Source organism: Mastigoproctus giganteus, chromosome 4 (genome assembly GCF_048544385.1).
Source record: "Mastigoproctus giganteus isolate SK-2022 chromosome 4, ASM4854438v1, whole genome shotgun sequence".
Classification (NCBI taxonomy): Eukaryota; Metazoa; Arthropoda; class Arachnida; order Uropygi; family Thelyphonidae; genus Mastigoproctus; species Mastigoproctus giganteus.
In genome coordinates, this window is record NC_143578.1 from 190,487,629 (window position 1) to 190,508,242 (window position 20,614).

General features: G+C 36.7%; 1 protein-coding gene across 2 annotated transcripts in view; it reads right to left on the reverse strand.

Annotated features, from left to right (window-relative positions):
- LOC150087280 (zwei Ig domain protein zig-2-like) overlaps positions 1 to 20,614 on the reverse strand; it is a 165,791-nt gene that overhangs the window by 54,960 nt on the left and 90,217 nt on the right. For both annotated transcript variants that reach the window (XM_090371945.1, XM_090371944.1), the window contains exon 2: positions 12,076 to 12,190. In XM_090371945.1, the coding sequence (XP_090228071.1) occupies positions 12,076 to 12,186 (111 nt within the window). In that variant the 5' untranslated portion in view covers positions 12,187 to 12,190. The remainder of the gene's footprint in view (positions 1 to 12,075; positions 12,191 to 20,614) is intronic.

The window sequence follows — 20,614 nt, forward strand, 5'->3', positions numbered from 1 at the left end:
CCCATCAGTACAAATCCCTATACAACTATTCCAAGAAATGTGTTTTGTTTGGAAATAGGAATTGATGTTTTTAAAAATTTATTCTGACACTGCTGAAGACTAATTTCAAAGAACATGGTAATTCTTCCTGTATATCTTTACAGGTAAAATCAATATACCTGGTGTAAACCAATATTATTGCATCATTTGATACGTCTGTCGATTCGTCTAGTTGAATTGCATAATACTGGGATTTTTGTATTTTTTCCACCAACTGTAATTCAAGGTCATCAGACAAATCGCTTATCCGTTGACTTATAGTGTCGTTTGACATGGGAATGCAATTTATTTTTGCTTCATATTATTTGCCAAATAATTCACTACAAATGTCTTTCATGCAAGACTTTAATAACATTTTTCTAATGGTATACGCTTTCTTGCATTTAGCAATACGAAAGGCTGCCAAATAAGAACATTTCAAGAATTTTTTGTCCGTAGAAACAAATTTTGTCAAATTGGATCTAGTTGTTTTTAATTCATCGCGTTTTCTTAAAAAGAAATTCGTAAGTTTATCTATATATTGGCTATGATTTGTTTCCAAATGTCTTAATAGTTTAATTTTGAATGAAGAGTTGGCCAATACATCTCTACAGATAATACATTGTGGTAAATCTATTCCATTTTCTTTTATGAAGGTGAAACCATGATTAATATATTTCTCTTGATAATTATAAATAAAACTCTTGTCTTGTTTTGTTTTTTTTTGCTACTGGTTCACTTGAAGTACTAGACATTTTTGTATTTTTATTATCCGAATTAATTTCTTGAGAATTTTCTTTTTCTTTTATTCCAAAAAATAATTCTTACCTTTGAACTGGTTGCGATCATGTCGTTTGTCTCACGCTGAGACCATTTCACTTCAGTTTTAAACTTTTAGATTAGAAAATTAATTTGTCTTTCGGTCATAAGATCGAATATCAACGGATGAAGCGAAAGGATGATGCTCTGGAACGATACAATTTGTATCATGTGCCCTGGGCTTCTTGCTTCGGCACAAGGTAGCAACTATCATTTCGCGACCTATTAAAAATTTAACGCGACCCATAGGTTGAGAAACCCTGCTCTAGAGGGCACCACGTCACCGGTAGCCCTATTATATATGCATTGATTGACTTAATCAAAAACTCAAATTCGTTTAATTTATTTACAATATTTTTGATATTTATTGTATATAAAAATTAAATTTTGTATCTTTTGGGTTTTTAACAACCCTGGTGCATGCCTTATAGTTGCTGGAAATACGATTTTCACAGTGCTATGTGACTGCTGGTGATTTTCCAACTTATTTAAGTGTTTCTTAAGGTAATAACAGGTCGGACACAATTACACACAGGGATGTCGTCACCGATCTGCGTCATTCCAATGCCTCCCTCTAACTCTCAGAATCAGCAGTTTTCCTGAATCCATTGAGGTCTCCCCAGTAACATTGAAAAAACTCTTGCATCTCCTCTATTGAAATTAATTCCATCTTTAAAAAACAATTCTTCTATTAACTGGGGCAGTCCATGCTGCGAAAAACTTCTCCCCTAGAAGCCTTGCACAGTCGAAGTCTAAAAGTTGATCTATAAGGCATAATCCTGTATTCCTTCCTATCATATTAGGGGAGATTTTCAGACAGAGGAACGTTTTGTTTGTTCTCATGACACAATTCCAGTGTGACCTTATTTTTGACAAAGTCATTTTGTTATTATTCTTAGTCTTTACTGCCACATGAATTATCGTAGACCCTTGAGGCCAATTAAAAACTGTTAGCTAGTTAGTCAAATTATCTGTTTTCACACCTATACATACTGTGGTTCTGTTCCATTTGTCGTTTTTCATCTAAATTTATTAATTAATATATTTCTGGTTTCCTTTACAATTGAACATGCAGTAAGACCGCCTCCAAAGCATTCTGCACTGAAAAATTCAGGCCTGGGTGCAGTTGGGCTCGGAGAGCATCATTCGCTATAGAAACAGGCCCTAGGTCTCAGTCGATTCCCCACTTCGTTTTCTGTATGGCATCAACTTGTATTCTCAGTGACTCAGTCTTGCCTAAAAGTACATCGAATGGTAATTTAAGTCGCACTCTCTACGTCTAGCATGAGAAAAGAGTCGCCGTCAGTTAGAGAAAGTTTTTCATATATGAGACAGTGAGTACAGCAGGCCCCGTTATAACGCTGTTCTTATATTATAACCCGTATCTGACTATAACGCTGTCACAGATCACTATAACGCTCTTTTACAGATTGAATTTTTGACATATTTAACGAAATCGTTTCATTTGATGGAGTCGATAGCTTGAATATGAATAGCAAAACAGCATTAAAACTTTTCCCACGCCGACTTGAGAAATTTTCCCACGCTCAGTGAAATTTTCTCCCACGCTAATTTAATTGCAGTACAGTGACTTGTTACGTAGTTCCGAGATCAACATTTTAAAAAATAATCAAGTATATTGCTTGTAATATTTGCGTTATATGCATTTATCCGAAGTCTAGTCATCACTCAGTACAGTATTAGACATCATGCGTAATGGACAGTTTACTTGAACATTGTATCGTAATTAATACAACCAACGCAGTTACATTTTCGAAGAATGAAAAAGCAACAACGTCTAGGCGCAGTACGAAGACTATAAATGTGAGAAAATACTACTGAATTTGAAAATTAAATTAGACGTTTTGAAGCGAATCGATTCCGGTCAATGACAAGCGGATGTGTGCCATAATTTAGGACTTGCAACTTTAACTGTAAGAACAATTATAAAAAAATAAATAATTAATTTCAGCAGTGGGAAAGATAGCTGTACCACTGCAAGCAACTAGGGCTAAGCCGGCTGTTAGGATTGAAATGGAAAGACTTTTAACTAATTTTATTGAAGATAATATCCAATGCAGAATTCAGTTAAGTTAAATATTATAAAAAGAAAGAGAGAGAGAGAGATTAGCCAATATGATTATCTGAAGAAAACTCACCTAAAAAAAAATGTGGAACCATTTAAAACTGATAAGGGCTGGTTGAATAGATTTAAAATCCATGGAGAAGCCGCAAGTGCAGATCAAGGAGCCGAAACTTTCAAAAAAGAACTTGTTCAAATTATTGAAGATTGATATTATGTGTTATACTTCTCAACAAGTTTTTAACATAGATGAAGCAGGACTTTTGTGGAAACGAATGCCTAAAAGAAGTTTCATATTGAAACAAGAAAAAAAACATGCCAGGTTTCAAAGCGGCGAAGGATCGGTTGACTTTATTGTTGGGTGGTAACGCTGCGGGGGATTTAAAATTAATACCTCTTTTAGTTTATTTGGAAGAGGGCCAAAGTTCAATCCAAAATCGACACATTTTTCATGATTAAATTCATCAATTAAATTAAATCAATTAAAATCAATTTAGATCAATTAAATTCATGATTTTAATTGGAATTTTAAGTTTAATTTTGATACGTAAGTAGTTACCACATAATCATATACGTATGTAATGCAGAATATTTTATATGTACAAATATTTGAATATTAAATATTTTGACCGACATTTGTACATCTTTTCACTATCGTTTAGTATTGATTAGGAAATATCCTATGGCACCGACAGCAACTCACAAATACATATGTTACCTTATGGGAATGCGGCGCTCGCTTAGCGCGGATTCACTTAGCGCTCTGGTTTTTCGGAACGAATTATCAGCGTTAAGCGGGAGTCTCTTGTACAAGTAAAAAGACAAACTCCTGGGTGAATTCAGTGACATTTCCCCCCCCAACCGTCAATTATAGTATCTTGTGATGTGTTTGTGTACTTTTCCAGTTGAAACTATAATTCAAGTAAAGAAAATATTTAAATACAAAATAACAAAATAAGCACTAGTGAATTATCTTTTAAAATTAAACAAAAATTTCAGAATTTATCACAACATACTTGGGTTTTTGTTCCCCAAGTGCAATACTTTGCATTTGGGAACAGAAACTATATTGGTATTGGAAGACAGACGTCAGAAGTTGGACATTTCTCTCCTACCTATATACCTATAAGTGGTTTATGGATTAGAGGAGAGAGCAATTAAAGGATGCAATGGATGAGAAAGACTTCGGGATTACATTGTAGAAAGATATGAAGTTCAAGTTACAGTATAATCAGGCAGGGAGAACGACACATGGTATTCTCTGATTTAATATAATTTTGCAAGTGGAGAGGAGGAAGTCATCTTCCTCCTTATGCCATTTTAATACTAATTATTCGCTTCAAAACAGTGTTTTGCTAACTATGTTTTCTGATACTGGGCTTTATCGTGTTAATTAAAATCTCCTAATCTCCAATGAATTGCTACAATTCATTGAAGGCAGAATTGTTTAGAATGTTACAATAAACAGCACCATTCATAGTTTTTCCTCGATGACAGTGAACTCAGTCCAAACAACGTAAACAACAGGCCCATATCACATTTCCACCACTGAACTTCATTATTCGTACAATATAATCTGGGTTAAACCTTCTTGGATTAACCGTAGTGAGTGATGCCTGAATCGTGTAGCGTGATCCTCACTCCGCATCAGTTTCTGCCTCTGTTGTCACGTCCATTGCTTTTGTTCTTTGCACTGGGATAGGAGTGCGTGCACTGCGGAGGGAACAGCTTCGACTTCGAGAAGTTTCGTGACTATGGTAACCAGTTCTATGAAGTTTTCTAATTGTTCTTATTATTTTTCATTCGAGACGCCCTTGAACAGTCTTTGACTAGATAGAGCTTAACATACTTATGCTTCAGTTTATTTCAAGATCATTACAAACTCCTTGATTACAAAATAAGAGTAAACGAATTTAAACAATTTCTAACATTAAGTGAAACTAAACAATTTCTTTCTTCTTCGCCCGTTCGAAATTATGATGATTGTCCCAATTCTGTCAGCTTTCTCTCTTGAGTTAGCTCATTATGGGTGCTTTATGCAATTTCATTTAACTGTCAGTTTCAACTGCCATCGTGTTCTGGAGGTTATTAATGATAGTTCGCTTGGCTTTGGATGAATGGTCGCATTTACTTTTGCGTTCCATTGGCTTACGAAATTTTCAATAGACGATTTTGCGTGTTCCACTCATTCTTGTTGTTTGGTGAATGGACACATTAGCTATATGGCAACGTGCTTTCATACTTGTGAAGGGATCTGGATTCTTCATAATTAGTGTTCTTGGGAGTTCAGGTTGATGGAAAGAATCGTACCATTCTTTCCTCAACATGTCATTCAGTTTCATGCCTTTTTTTAAATCCTACTTTTAAATTTGTATTGCCATCAATCTGCCGTGTGACTTATGGAATTAACCTTTATGACACAGGTGAGGTGTTCCAATCGATGTTTCAGGATAGTGTATAATATAATGAAAACATAAGGTAATACAGTAGGCCCCCGATTTAACGGACTATTTGGAGGAAGGGGTGTCCGCTATTGCCGAAAGTACGTTAAATCGAATATATTTTAAAAACATATATTAATAACGAACTTACAATGTACAAGATGGATTAAAATGTTATTATAATGTACGTTAAGTAATTTATACATGCCAGTAAAACATCTGTTAAAAATATAAAAACAAATTTACAACATGAACCACACTTTATTTTAATTAAACACGTCAAAAACTATACAATGTAACTAATGGAGTATTTCCACCACTTTTTAAAAAAATTTTTCCTTAAAGCTCACAAAAAGTTGTCTTCAATGTGAACATTAGTTTTTTTAATTTAAATCCCTTTTAGAAGAGAAAAAAAACTTTAAAATTCATAAACTCCATTGAATAAAAAACAAAAAAAAAACGCTAAAAAAGATACATAATATTCAATATTAATATTAACTTAATTGAAAGAATCAACCTTCAGAGTCAGAAACAACTGTAATATGGAGGAAGAGGTATTAATTCCCTGCTGGTAGAGAGTTCTGGTGAAACAGATCCAGTTGATGAAGTGTCTTGAAGAAATCATCAAGCTTGAGTTACCTTACAGCTTGGTGCTGCTTCCTTATTACTGTAGATCGAAATTCTCTAAAATGTTCATAATATGGAACCACATCAGGTTCTGATGATGATTCAATATAATATATGATGTTGACATCATCATATAATATATGATGATGTCATCCATATGTTGTCTTATAACAGACAATTTAGGATGAGGTGAAACTGATTCTTCGTCATAATCGTCCTCTTGTTCTCCATGAAGAACATTTTCGCAATCTCTACCTCAGAAAAAATTTGATAACCCGGATCACCTTCATCATTTTCGAGCCATTGTTCCACATCATTCTTAGTTGCATTTTTGTTGCCGGCATTCAGAAGAGTGTCCCGAAAATTAGACGCCTCAACTCCCTCAAAGTCCATTTCAGGTTCTACGTTGTACATCAACTTCTTCCAAGCATTGGCCAAAGTAGTAATCTTTATAACTTTCCACTCAGCTGCTTAGTTGAATATAGCAGATCTGATGTTGTATGTATGTAAATTTTGCAGTGTCCTGCTGCCTCTTGTATCTTCTTCTGCGTCTTCTGTTTTTTTTCCAAAACAACCATCACCTCTTCCAAAAACTACTTCTTATACAACCTCATACACGCAACGATTACACCCTGATCGATCGGCTGTATCAGTGACGTAGTGTTAGGAGGCAGAAAAACACATTTAATTCTCCCATCCCTACTATCTTACCTCTCAGCATTAGGGTGAAAAGGTGCATTTTCTAGGTAAAACAGCTTTTATTTCATGAGAAGGAATTTTCAACACATGTCTGATTGCGTCGCAGATCAGGAATAAAATGGTTAAAGAACCAGTCACAGAAAATATCCATTGTAAACCAGGCACTTTTTTGAGTGGGAATATATCACCGGTAACTGGTTCATTAAATCCTTTAAAGCACCAGGTTTTTTTTTTTTTTTTACCTTACCAACTACTATAGACTTAAGCCGATGCAAGCCATCAGAATTTGCACAAAATTAAACTGAAATTCGCTCTTTTTTAGCTTACGACCAGGGATGCTTGTTCCAGGCTTGTAAGCCTGGGTATTTTCAGGAACAGCACGATAAAAAAGCCCTATCTCGTCAGCATTATAAAGCTGTGATAAAATTATGCCCTTATTTTTAATGAGGTCAATTTGATATTTTCTGAAAGTCTTAAGTTGTTCTTCATCTGCACCTAAAGATTCACCACAGGTTCTTTTATTAACAATGCTGTGGCGCTTTCGAAAACGCCACAGCCATCCATCACTCCCCTGAAATTTTAGGTCCACGCTATTCGCGAATAAAAAAGGTTCTAAATTTTTCCTTTAGGAAAAAGTTTTTGTCCGTTAAATTGAGGGCCTACTGTAATAGAATTGCGCTAATATTTGAAATTCGTATATTTTCATCTCAACTCATAATGCAGTAATTTACTGAATAACAGTTCGCCGCATTCCCAGCGAATGGGAGAAATCCCTTTGGTTGAACAGCGACTGGGAAGTAAAATGGCAACAACAAATGGTATTAGTAGTGGAGAATGATGCAAGAAAGCAAGCTTATACAGCATCAGCCAAAAAAAAAAAAAAAAATCCCATTTCACATATCTATTCCCTACAATAGTTTGTTTTATCCTTCCTTGAATTTATTCAAACTTCCACAACAACAGATGGAAGCCTATTCCAATAATCAACCACCCGCTGGCTAAAGGAAAACTTACGCACATCAATTCTGCAACCATCCTTCTATTTGAAATGCTCCTCATGTGTGTACTCTGAGGAAGAATCCTGTCTGCTCTAAGCTTGCTCAATCCATTCAAAGCCTTAAACACCTCAATCAGATCTCCTCTCAGGTGCCTAGTTTCAGACGCTGCAGTTTGTAGAACTGATACCTTTCTTGGTAAGTGCATCCTTTTTTTCCCCTCACAAATTTCGTTATCATTCTCTATACCGGTTTTAGCAGCACTACTTCTTCGTAAAATTACGCCTACTGATCTCTATGCAGTACTCCAGATGTGGCCTAACCATATCCGTATAGAATGGAATAATCACCGACTTATCACTGCTAGCAAAATTCCTGTATATTATTGACAAAATCCCATGAGTAGTAGTCCTGGCGTTTGCGCTGCTTAGAGAACATATCTGACTGCACAATTACCCCCAGGTCTTTTTCATTTTTCGCTACCCTGAGTGTAGTACTACACAGTTGGTACGCAACTCTGGGTACTGCTACCCATTTGCAGTACAGTACTTTACATTTATCAATGTTGAACTTCAGTTGCTATTTCTGAGCCCATCTGCCTAACTTTTCTAGATCCTGGTGCAGTAGTACTGTAATTACTTCATTAACTATCCTGCAGATGAATCTTTGTATAATCTGCAAATTAGATATTAAGTCTGATTGCCTTCATCAACATCATTAATAAATATAGAAAACAACAATGGGCCCAGCACCGAACCAAGAGAGACTCTACTGATAACATTAGTCCACTAAGAGCAGTGCCCCATTGATAAATACTGTCTTCTCCCACTTAACCATCCCGTTATCCAAAACAGCAGCTTGACCATAATGCCACACTGTTCCAATTTGTACATTCTTCTATGTGCAACAGTGGTCTTCCTGAAATAAAAGTATATGATATCAGAATTATTTTTTGCATCCAGTTCTTTTGTGACTGCATCGTAATATCCAATCAAATTGGTCAGACAATAAGCATAACTGGGGAGTGAAAAGGAAATTGCGAATAAGCATAAATAGAAAATTCAAAAATTTTAGCTATTTACGGCAAATTGACCGGTTTACGCTGACCAGGCGTCTTCAAGACGCCTGGTCAGCGTGAAGAGGAAAAGACCAAATCCTCCAAAACATGACAGAACGACAAAACAAATGGCCATCAGTCCCAGCGACTTTCACTCCTCTTACGGCAGCGAGAGGATCAGAGTGAAAGCAGAGGGTGCTAAGAATCTCTGGGTACGACCAAGCTGCCATGCAAGGAAACTGAACTTGGACTGTTACAACGTAATATCGCTCCTTGGTGAAGACAGGATATTAGAGCTGGAAAAGGAATTAGAAAATGTGAATTGGAATATCATCGGTTTGACTGAAACAAGAAGAAATGATTCATTTATAAGTTTATCAAGTGGAAATCTTCTTGTACACCAATGGAAACAGTGAAAAGAGCGAAGGTGGGGTTTGGCTGTCTGGTCCATAAAGATATAAAAAACAATTTTTGGAATTCAAAAGTACATCACCAAGGGTGTCAAGACTACTACTACTCAGGATTTCTAAGGAGGTACAAGCTAAAGGTTATAATGATTTATGCACCAACATTGGGTCATGATGATGAAGAGGTTGATGAAATGTACACCGAAATTGAGTCTTCTAGATGAGAAGAAAACCCACTACACTATCGTTATGGGGGACTTCAATGCTAAGGTTAGAAAGAGACAAAACAACTCAAAAAGGGGAACTCTAAGAAATTTTGGAATTGGTGAAAGACGTGGAATTTTCAGAATCTCGAGGAACGTCAGTAATGAATACTTTTTTAAGAAAAGGGTGAACAGAAAGTGGACATGGAAGAGCCCAAATGGATTAACAATTAATGAAATCGACTTCATACTCACTAATAGAAGATAGATCGTGAATGATGTTACCGTCCTGAACAAGATAAGCGTTGGAAGTGATCACAGAATGGTAAGATGCACACTTGATATAGATGTAAGAAAAAAACTGACTCGAGTAAATAATAAGAATGTCTCTGAAATAACAGAAGAAGAGAAAAAAAGCAGTATGTACTGGAACTTAAGAACAAGTTTGAGCTTTTGCACTCACGACCAAGATATCGACGAGGAATATTACAATTTTCTGAAAGTGATAAAGCCCAAGAAACCTATAGGTAAAAAGAAATCCAAAGAAGAAAAAAATTATTCAAGAAATACTTGGCATGATGAACCGAAGACTACAAATGAAGAGCAAGATAAACATTAACAAGGAGAAAATTGAGTATAGTGAGTTATGCAAAGCCATTAGAAAGAGACTCAGAGTGGACATAAGAAGATTTAACACAAGAAAAAGTAGAAAAAGCGTTAAGGGAAAACAAAGGACTTAAATCAGCAGCCATGAGCAGTAATACAGAAAGACAAATGATACTGAAACTGAAGAATAGCGATGGTGTACTTATAAATAGCAGAGAAGGCATAATTCAAATAGCAGAAGACTACTATAGAGAATTATACAAGGAGTGAGAAAATGATGCCAGCAGTGGGGAAGATGGATCGCAAATTACTAACACATACGACATACCCGATATCCTTCCTGATGAGTTAGAATATGAGTTGAAGAATCAGAAAGCCCGGGGGAAGATGAAGTTACTAGAGTTGTTAAAATTGGGAGGAAGACACATGACGCAAAAACTGGCAAGATTCTTCATAAAATGCATTAAAAAAGGTATGACGCCTAAGGAGTGGAATAATGCAATCAGTTTTGCAGCATAAGAAAGGAGATAAATCATAAATTGGATATTATAGACCAATTAGCTTGTTATTCCACAATTACAAGTTGTTCACAAGGGTCATTAACAGATTAGAAAGAATAATTGATGAGAATCAACCGAAAGAGCAAGCTGGCTTTAGGACAGGATTCTCAACTATGGATCACCTTCACGTAATATCACAGCTAACGGAGAAAGCAAATGAATATAAAACACCATTATGCCTGGCTTTTGTGGATTTTGAAAAGGCATTTGACTCCATACATAAGGCAATGTTTCGGGCACTGGAAAGACAAGGCATAGATACCACACATATGATTTTGAAGAAAATATATGAGAGCGCCACCTCCTTTATTAGACTAGTCAGAGACAGTAGCAAATTTAAAATTGAGAAAGGAGTTCGACAAGGAGACACAATATCTCCGAAGTTGTTTACTGCTGCCCTTGAGGAAGCTTTCAGAAGATTAGATTGGTCGCAGAAAGGAGTCAATGTGAATGGAGAGTACCTAAACCATTTACGATTTGCAGATGACATTGAGGTCATAAGCCACGGTTCCCAAAGAAGTAGAGGATCTTAATCAGTTATGCAGAGTTAGTAAGGAATTTTGACTAAAGATGAATATGGCTGAAACAAAAGTAATGATGAACAAGTATGCCTCAGAAAGGTATGTAATCGTTGAAGGAGCAGTAATTGAAAAGGTGGAGTCATATACTTATCTGGGACAGGTCATTAGCTGTAATGATAAATGGCTGGAAGTCAAGAGAAGAATAAATTTTGGACAGATAGCATTCAGGAAATAGTCACATACTGAGGAGCAATATCCCAATTTGTCTGAAACGTAAAATAATGAACCAAATTATACTCCCCACCATGACTTATAGAAGTGAAACTTGGGCACTCATCAAAAGAATGGATGAGAAGCTGAGAACTACACAGCGAAGAATGGAACGAATTATAGTAGGAATCAGACTGTTAGATAAGAAGATTAGGCAGCAAACTCAAGTAAAGGACATTCCTATTAAAAATAAAGAACTAAAATGGTCTTGGGCAGGTCACATAGCTCGGAGACATGATGACAGATGGAATAAGAAAATAACAGAATGGTACCCAAGAGGAGCTAGAAGAAAACCTGGAAGGCAACGACGGAGATAGATGAAATTCAAGAGTTTGTGGGTAGTAAATGGATGGCTATTGCACAAAACAGAAGGAACTGAAAAGTTGCTGGAGAGGCCTTCATCCTGCAGTGAATTGAAGATGGATGATAATGACCGATTTATGACAAAAAAAAGGTCCAAAAGACAAATAACCCAAACCTGAAAACAGGCAAGATATTAGTGAATCTTTAATTGCTTTTTTTTTTTTTTTTTGTTTGAAACTATCCCGAACACGGGCAGTAACTTCTAGTCACAGTTCAACTCAAAAACGTAGACAGAGTGGAGTAGCTTTTCTTCATCATTTTTTCTTTCTGCTTTTATTGTTTGAAGCATCCTGGTACAATTTGAGGACAATTTATAGTTTTTAAAAACGGTTTTGTGTGTCAATAAAGAAAAAAGGCAATAATTTTGTGGTCATCGATAAAATAATTTATTTTTTAAAGTTCTTACCTCGGGAGTTCTTCTTACGCGTGCGTAATCGACGTGGAGGCACAGTACAATATGAAAACAAAAGACGGCGATGAGGCTGAAGGTCAGGTGGCACATTCTGTTAGTTGACATTTACCTGTGGAAGATAAGGGAGGAAACAATTGTAAAACCTCCTAATGGAAGTTTATATTGTGTGACACATGTGAAACCATTACACCGCTTATTTCTCCTTATTTCTTTTCAAATTTCTTGAATGCTAGGGAATTATGGCAATGCTAGCGGTGAGGACCACCTACTGTAGTATGTAAATGACGATTACTTGTTAGTAAGAAGCAATAGAAGATATATATACAGGGTGTTTCAAAAATGGTTAATAATTTAAAGGTGAAAAGTACAAACTAAAATAAGCAAAAAAGTCCCAGTGAATATCGGGTCGCAAATGAACTGTTTTCGGGATAATGCACATTTTCTGTTAAGATCCGCCACTGACTATGGGAGCACTAGTTTAGCAAAAAGCTGTGAATCCTTTGCTAAGGATGTTTTTATTAAACATAAGATAATACATTTTTAATTTTTGGTTTCAACACTACAGGATTTTACAGATGTTACGTGTTGATGTTCTTTCTAACACCCATTCCTCAACATCAGATGTCATGCTTCTGGGCCTACCTGCTCGTACTCCATGTGCGAAGCGCCCATGTTCTCCAAGGCGTTGATGTACCCTGATGAATGTGCGCCTGTTGGGCTGTCTTCGGGGTTCTTGGTGCAAACGTGCAGCCTCGAGTGCACTGCCGTTGGCTTTACCATACATGAAGTGCATGTCCGCATACTCTTCGTTGCTGTAACCTCTTTCCCTGTTGACGATCCTTTGACAAGTACTAATATGCCTGCTACGTCACAGAGCATTGGGAAAGGGAGAGAATGAGCATAACCTAACCTAAACAAACAAGTCAGTGGTGGATCTCTACTCTGTACAGTTCACCTTGTCAGTGGTGGATCTCTAGTCTGTACAGTTCACCTTGTCAGTGGTGGATCTCTAGTCTGTACAGTTCACCTTGTCAGTGGTGGATCTCAACTAGAAATGTGTAATATCTCGATAACGATTCACTTAAGTACCATGTTTGCTAAGCTTTTTTTTTGCATATTATAGTCTGTACAGTTTACCTTTAAATTCTTGACTATCACTTTTGAAACACCCTGTATATAAAAATGGAGCGGAAAATGAGCGAAGAAACAAACAAACAAACTAACAAATAAATAAATAAATAATGAAGGCAAAAGTGGAAAAGAAAGATATATGGTAGGAATATGTGTCAATTTTTTTTTATAAAAATATTAAATACAGGGGGGGGGGGTCTGGACCAGGCAGGGATGTACTATCTCTCCTTGGTCCAGACACACTCATCTGAGACGACTATTTTCAGTATTTTGATAAGCGCGCTCTATCAAATCAAGGTTATAGAACGGTTCTATGCTGTCCACTCATTTTCAGATTCACATCGTTATTAAATCTCTACATTTTTTATATTTTTTTCATTTATTTGTACACACACAGTTATTATATATATATATATATATATATATATATATATATATATATATAATATTACGTAAAATAATTGTAATATATATATATATTACAATTATTTTACGTAATATTATTAATGTAATAATATTACAATTTATTACAATTATTATAAATATCACAATATTTATTAACATTTATTTTCTTATTTTATGTTAAACTTTTAAGCCATTATTTAAATATATATAAAATATTTATAAAAAGATATATATACAATTTTATATACATTAACATTCTCGTTACACATATACAAGACATTATATTATACCTCCTGGTGCACTTCGTACGTGTATCCCGGAGTCAAGGGTGGTTCCTAGGCAAAAGCCCATCTCCACCTAGTTCATCTGTTTTGGCGTAGAACCTCAACAAATCTAGCCTAAAAACATGTGCGAGGTATTTTACTACCGCCTATATAAGACAGCTGTTGCCCGGTGCCCTTCTCTAGGCCTGGGTTTACGTTATGTATTTGTGCCGAATGCACAAGTCCCGCACCCACCGGATGTAGTGCAATATCAGTGGGTGTCAACAAATGAATTACTAGTGGAGAACTTCTACAAATTATCCTCACTTACACCCACTAATTATTATAATAGACAGATATATACAATATATATATTTTTTAAAATATGCTCAGTCTCTGAATTACTGAGAACCAAGAAAATAACATACATCTTTACAATAACAACTGACATAAATCTTGTCAATAACAATTGGCCAAAATCAATGCGACATTAATTAACATAAATCAACACAATAGCAATCCATATAAGTCAATACAATAACAATTAACTAAAATCTTTTGTTTACACTTAAACCTTTTGGTCATTTGTGAAGTCAATTCCCAGAAGAAGCTGAAGTTCTTAGCTGAGTCCTCAATATGAAAACTGACCTTGAGAATGTTTGCAGAGCAGTAAAGTTATGGTCTTCAACTAAGATATTTACATTGTTCTTCAATAAGTTTGGAACCGCAGACATTAAATCCGTTCTAAGTTGAGAGTACAATGGACAGTTCAGAAGTACACGAATCCACGTTTCATATTCCCCACATGTGCAGTATGGATCAGGCTCCAGGCCACGCTCAAATAACTTAGCCCGGAGGGACCCATGTCCTGTTAGCAGATAAGAAGTTGTCATAGAAGGTCTTAACCACGAAATAACTCCAGGGGTTGTTGAGAATTCTACTTGCGCAATATACTTTCTTATTACAAGCCCAAATTCGCTCTCATCCCATCTTTTTTTTTCCAGACAACAGTAAATTCCTCCCAAAGCCTTTTCTTCTCCCTTTTAAAGTCGCTGGATGGGTCAGTCGTAATTCCAAGCATTGTCTTAGACTGTCCTTTTTTTAGGTATTAAATCAAACCCCGAAAAGCAATATATAAATCTACAGGAATCGTACCACGAAGTATTTGGAGTGCGTTGTTTGAAACATTCCTTGGAATATTATTGATCGTTAAAAGAACTGATCTTTGTGTGGAAATAAGTTTCTGTTTCACTTTTACCTTTGATACTTTTTGGTACCAAACACTTGCTGCGTATGATATAATAGGCAAAATATGGTTTTATAGTAAAGGTTCAAGGTTTTCTTTGATAATCCCCACTCTTTCCTTGAGACTCTGATAACTGAGGCTCAGGGACAAAAAACGGATTTTATCCCTGGGTTTTGACACATGAGGCAGAAAACTGAGTTTATCATCTAAGGTGATTCCCAAATACTTAGTTTGGGAGACATATGGTATTTGGGTATTATTTAGTCGGATTCTGGGCGGTCTGTTGTGGCTAAAATGGTTCTTAAAAGTCATAAAACTGGTTTTACTAGGGGATATTTTCAGTTTGTTGACTAGCCCATGACATCAAGTCATCCAAGATAGGCTGTATTTTCTCTTCAGTTATTCTCCTTGTGTTTCCATCAGCAACGATCGCTATATCATCCGCACACGCTATCTTACTGATACCATTGTGTTCCCGCTTTAACCATTGATCCAGCACAGCGTTCCAGAGGAGAAGTCCCAACACTGATCCTTGGGGGCATCCTTTTGAAATCTGAGCCCAGTACGTAAGATGTTTTGCCACCACCTTAATATGTCTGTCGCTAAAGTACGATCGCATAACACTGTAAATGTACACATCACACTCTGCGGATCTCAAGCTCCTGAGGACACTTTCCCACCATAAAGTGTCAAACGGGCCCTGAAAGTCCACAAACACAGCGAGTACGTATTTAGCAGGTGAGTTGGACACATAGTTGGTCAGAAGATTTATAGCGTCTTCAGTCCTTTCTTGAAGCCGTATTGTGCTTCTGAACATAACTGATAACCTACTAGCATTTTTTTGGATTCTTGGGGCTAACATTCCCTCAAACAGTTTCTCCAGGTTTGCTAAAAGCGAAATAGGTCTGTAGGCCCGTGGATCTGATATTAATTTCTCAGGCTTGTGCAGTATCTTTAGTAGAGCTGTTTTCCATTGACGAGGAAATATTCCTTCTAGTAAACACTTATTCATCAAATTTAAAAGAATGTGTGGAAAAAAATTCAAAATATTTAACTATGACTGTGTTCTCAATCAGGTCAATACCGGGGAATTTCTTACCATTGAGCTTTGCCACGGCAGAGCCCAAATCCAGGAGTGAAAAGGGTTCAATGTCTGATGGCCCTTCATACTTTTCATTATCATAACGTATTTGCATTTGTTCAGGTGAATCTAGATTCGATATATCTTTGGAGAATAGGTTGTTAATTATGGAATCCACCGTAGACATCCAATCTTGAGTCTTTTGACCATCTACTTTAACTGCGTTATAAACATCTCCGCAAGCCATTTTGTTCCTTAATATCCGGTAAAGCAAGCCCCACGGTTCTTTATTTTCTATATCCATTACAAAAGTTTTCTAACAACTTTCTTTTGAGTTGGAAATTGCCTTTTGATAGTTTTTCCTTAGAGTACTGTAAGCTTCCCTGAAGGTCCGAACATCCTCGGCAGAAAGAAGCCTATGTCGCTGGAATTCTTTTCTAGCCTGTTGAACTTGCTTTCGCAGGTTACTTAAGTCTGAAGACCACCAAGGAACAGAAGTTCTTCTTGTCTGCTTTCTTTTGGCTGAGTACTCCATTGCCAAATACAGGTGGGTGGTGACGAAATTTGTAAATTCCATTGCCGTCATCGTGTTTAAACTATCTACAACATCTGCAGAGAAAATAGTGAGAAGGTAATCTCTGAATTTGTTTCATTTAATGGTATTCATTGAGAAACGTTTAAGATCGTGTGGCGATGAATCATTATATTGCTGTCGAGGCTTCAAACCAAATACAATAGCGCGGTGGTCGCTATTCACAAGGTTTGGAATAACATCCCAGTCGGTTAGAATTTCGTCTATTTTAATCGTGGTAAGAGTGGCATCTATGTTTGATTCGCCATTCACAGTAGAGAACGTGAACGGCTTGTCAGGTAAGTTTTGCACACTTAAGTTGTAGGATGAAATTAAATCCTCGAGAGCTAATCCTCTAGGGTCGGTAAAACCGCTTTGCCAGAAGTTGGATTTGGCATTTAGATCCGCTGTTATTATAAGATTTTTAGAAGCGAAATTAGTACATATATTGTCCAAACGATGGAGAGTCAATTGTATGTCTTCACTAGTCGGACAGTAAACAGATGCAATGTAAAAACTTATGAAAGGTGTAGAAATCATTAAACAGGTCACAGTGTCGGTGCACAGACCTGTAATGTTGGTAACAATCAGATCATTGTTTATAACAACTATGGCACTTTTTGGCACCGAACAAGATGTTGAAAACGTTGTGCAGGAATGAAGTCAAGCGAATGAATAATACTTGCTGACATGGGAAACCCATAACTTTGTGGGCCCCACCCCCTTCCTACCTGCAAAGAATGAAAGGGTTCCTGTATGCAAATAATATCAAAATTATTTTCAAATGCTGTTATTCTAATCTCATCCATTGCCACTCTGCAGTGCTTACCATTTATCTGAAGAACTTTTATCTCTTCATATATAATATTACCTAAAATTGGATTCTTATCGGCCAACGCTGTTGCTGAATTTTAACCATTATCACTCATGTTTGGTTCTACTGTCCGTAAGTTGTACTGCTTTTAAGTATTCTGGACACTTGGCATCCCTTACTGAATGATTGTAATCTCTACCACGTCTCTTGCAGTTGATACATTTTGGAGTCTTCTTTATGGGGACAATCTCCGTAGACATGACCTTATGTCTACGGAGATAAACTGTCTTATGCGAACAAAAAGTCACCTCGTCTTTAACTTCACCTTGCGAGAAACCATAGTCTTTTAAGTTTTCAACGAAAAGATCATCAAGTATTTTCTCCTTAGCATATTCACGAGGGACACCATATATTAACACTGTTGGATCAGATAACCGAAGTTTCTCAATTGTTAAGACCTATCTCTTTCAAAGCAGAAGCAGAATAGATCCTATTAGCATCCACTGAATTTGTGGTCTCCACAAGGATCCCCCTATTCCTAAGGAGACGGATACCTTTTACATTCATCTCCTTGTGGTCACGCTTAATGATTTGTGTCACCTTCTGCTTATATCCTGACTCGAACTCAAGCAAGAGTCCTCAGTAGGCCTAAAAATAATTAGATTCTGAGGATCAGCCACACCTCTAGGAACTTAAGGATTTATCCCGACTTGCACTGTCAGTCCTCTGTTTTGATCTTGGTTTATTCTGGTTGACAACAGAATCAACCAACTTGAGATCCTGCCGCACTACCTCTGCATAAGACTTCTTATGAAGTTCAATCTGGTAATCTAGGGGCCGCCTCCGTAGCCAGGTGGGAAGGAGCAGCAGTGCGTAGCACTCGCTTCTGGATTAGACCGGGGTTCGAGCCCGTCACCACTAAATACGGAGGATGCGGAAAGGTCAGGGAATGACCACCGCATATCCCGGAGCAATATGGCCTTAGTTGCTAATGCTCCTAAAAATCAAATAACAACAACTGGCAATCTAACATTTCTTTTATCTGAGAAGCACTCTCCCCAGATCCTTAGCGTGTACTTTAAGGCGCTCATTGTCCACAACCAAAGCTATGATCACTGCCCAGAGACTATAAATTACCCTTAGAAGCTGGTTTTGTTATTTTACTTGAATCTTCAGATATCATTTCTCCTAAAGCCTTCTTATCTTAGCCAATGTCACATCTCCGAGGCATGTAATGATCCTCCGAGGTTCAAACCATCTATAAAAGAAATCTCTTGGTCCTCCCTACTACAAACATTAACTGTTTTCTCCCCTGGGGAATCAAGAACTGCATAGCCCTCACTGTTCTTTGCTGTACTAGCTCGAATTTCTTTAACAAGAGACTGGCTGTTCTTATCTTCTTCATCATTCAAAGTCTTATTTTTATCCAATTTTGTTTTAAGTTTAGTTTTGTCTTTTTCCCCTTTTGTAACAGTTTTAGGGGTCTTTGATTTCCTTTTACCTTTAGGCTTTACTGGCGCCTGAAAAGATTCTTTGTTAGGAGACACCTGTTTTGTTGCAAAATCAAGAGACGAATATGCATCAGAAGAAGATGAATATGCTTCAAATTCCTGGGACCAAGTAATATCTCTGTCTTCTTCTGACATTGTTTATTAAACAAGTAATTCAGAAGACAACAACCAATTAATTTCAATAGTTTAACAATATGTCTATATAGACGCCTTACCCGACCCGGGATGAAATCTGCATAAGAGTTGAAGAATTCATCAAGGTTGGTTTACGGGTCTCAGCCCCTAACGGACAGGGGGCGCCACAAAATTATTTACAAAATGAGTAATTTCAAGTAGATTCTTTTCCTCCAAAGTAAGATGCTCAACCCCAAAATGAAAAGAGTTATAGCCACTTAGTTTCTTTGGAAAAGTCCCATGTTAACCTATGGGACATTTTCCGAAATGTAAATGTGAAATCTAACTAATAAAGACTGATATATTCCCAGTATATAGTGACATATAAATATTTAATAGCTTCTCCCTAAAGGGGGCTACCCCAAAGCCAGTAGATTTCCAAGACAATAAGATAACAAGTGTCCATTTTTGCGTAATGTTATTTCAACTGAACAATATAAAGTCTATGGGAATTTTCACAAGGGAAAATCCTCTATGGTAAACCTATGAGGCTATGGTGTATATATGTTGCTCTTAGAGTTCGAAGACAAATTCCAAACACCGATATCTTGTGTGTCTCTTCAATACCTGCAATAAAATTTTATCCTATGACTCACCGAAGTTATCTCTATACATGTCATATATTTTATAAACGTAACTGCTCTTTAAACCACGCTTATACATTAAAAAAAAAAGGAGCAGAATTCCATAAGCATTTAACACAACCATCACTACGCCACCTAGATATTAAATCTCCACAGATGTTTCAGCAGTCAGTGCAGCAGCGATAGCTCCTGAATTTTCCTCCTCTGTCTCCCTTCCTGTCGATTGCAGCATCTATACAGCCGAGCTATATGCAATCAAGTCAGCTTTAGAAAATGCAACTTTGCTTCTAACTCTGAAATTATAATATGCACGGATTCCAGGAGTACAGTAATTTCATTACAAAACAAACTGCTATTCTCTCATCTCATTGTGAATAAAAGCAACTCACCGAAGTTATCTCTATACATGTCATATTTTATAAACGCAACTACTCCTTGACTATCAAATCAAAGGATCTGTGAAATTTTGTTGTATACCGGGACGTGCTGGCATTTCTGGCAGTAAAAGAGCAAAACCGTCTTGGAAAATTGGTATAGATAAAGGGATGGTTGAGTGGGAGAAGACAGAGTGGTTTTTAATGGACACTACTCTTCGTGGACTAATGTTATTAGTGGAATTTTCCCAGAGTTCAATGCTGAGGCCATTGCTGTTTTCTGTATTTATTAACGATATTGATGAAGGTATGCCAAGCTTAATGTTTAAGTTTTCAGATGGCCCAAAAGTTCAGGGTAGTTAATGGCAGTAATCAAGGT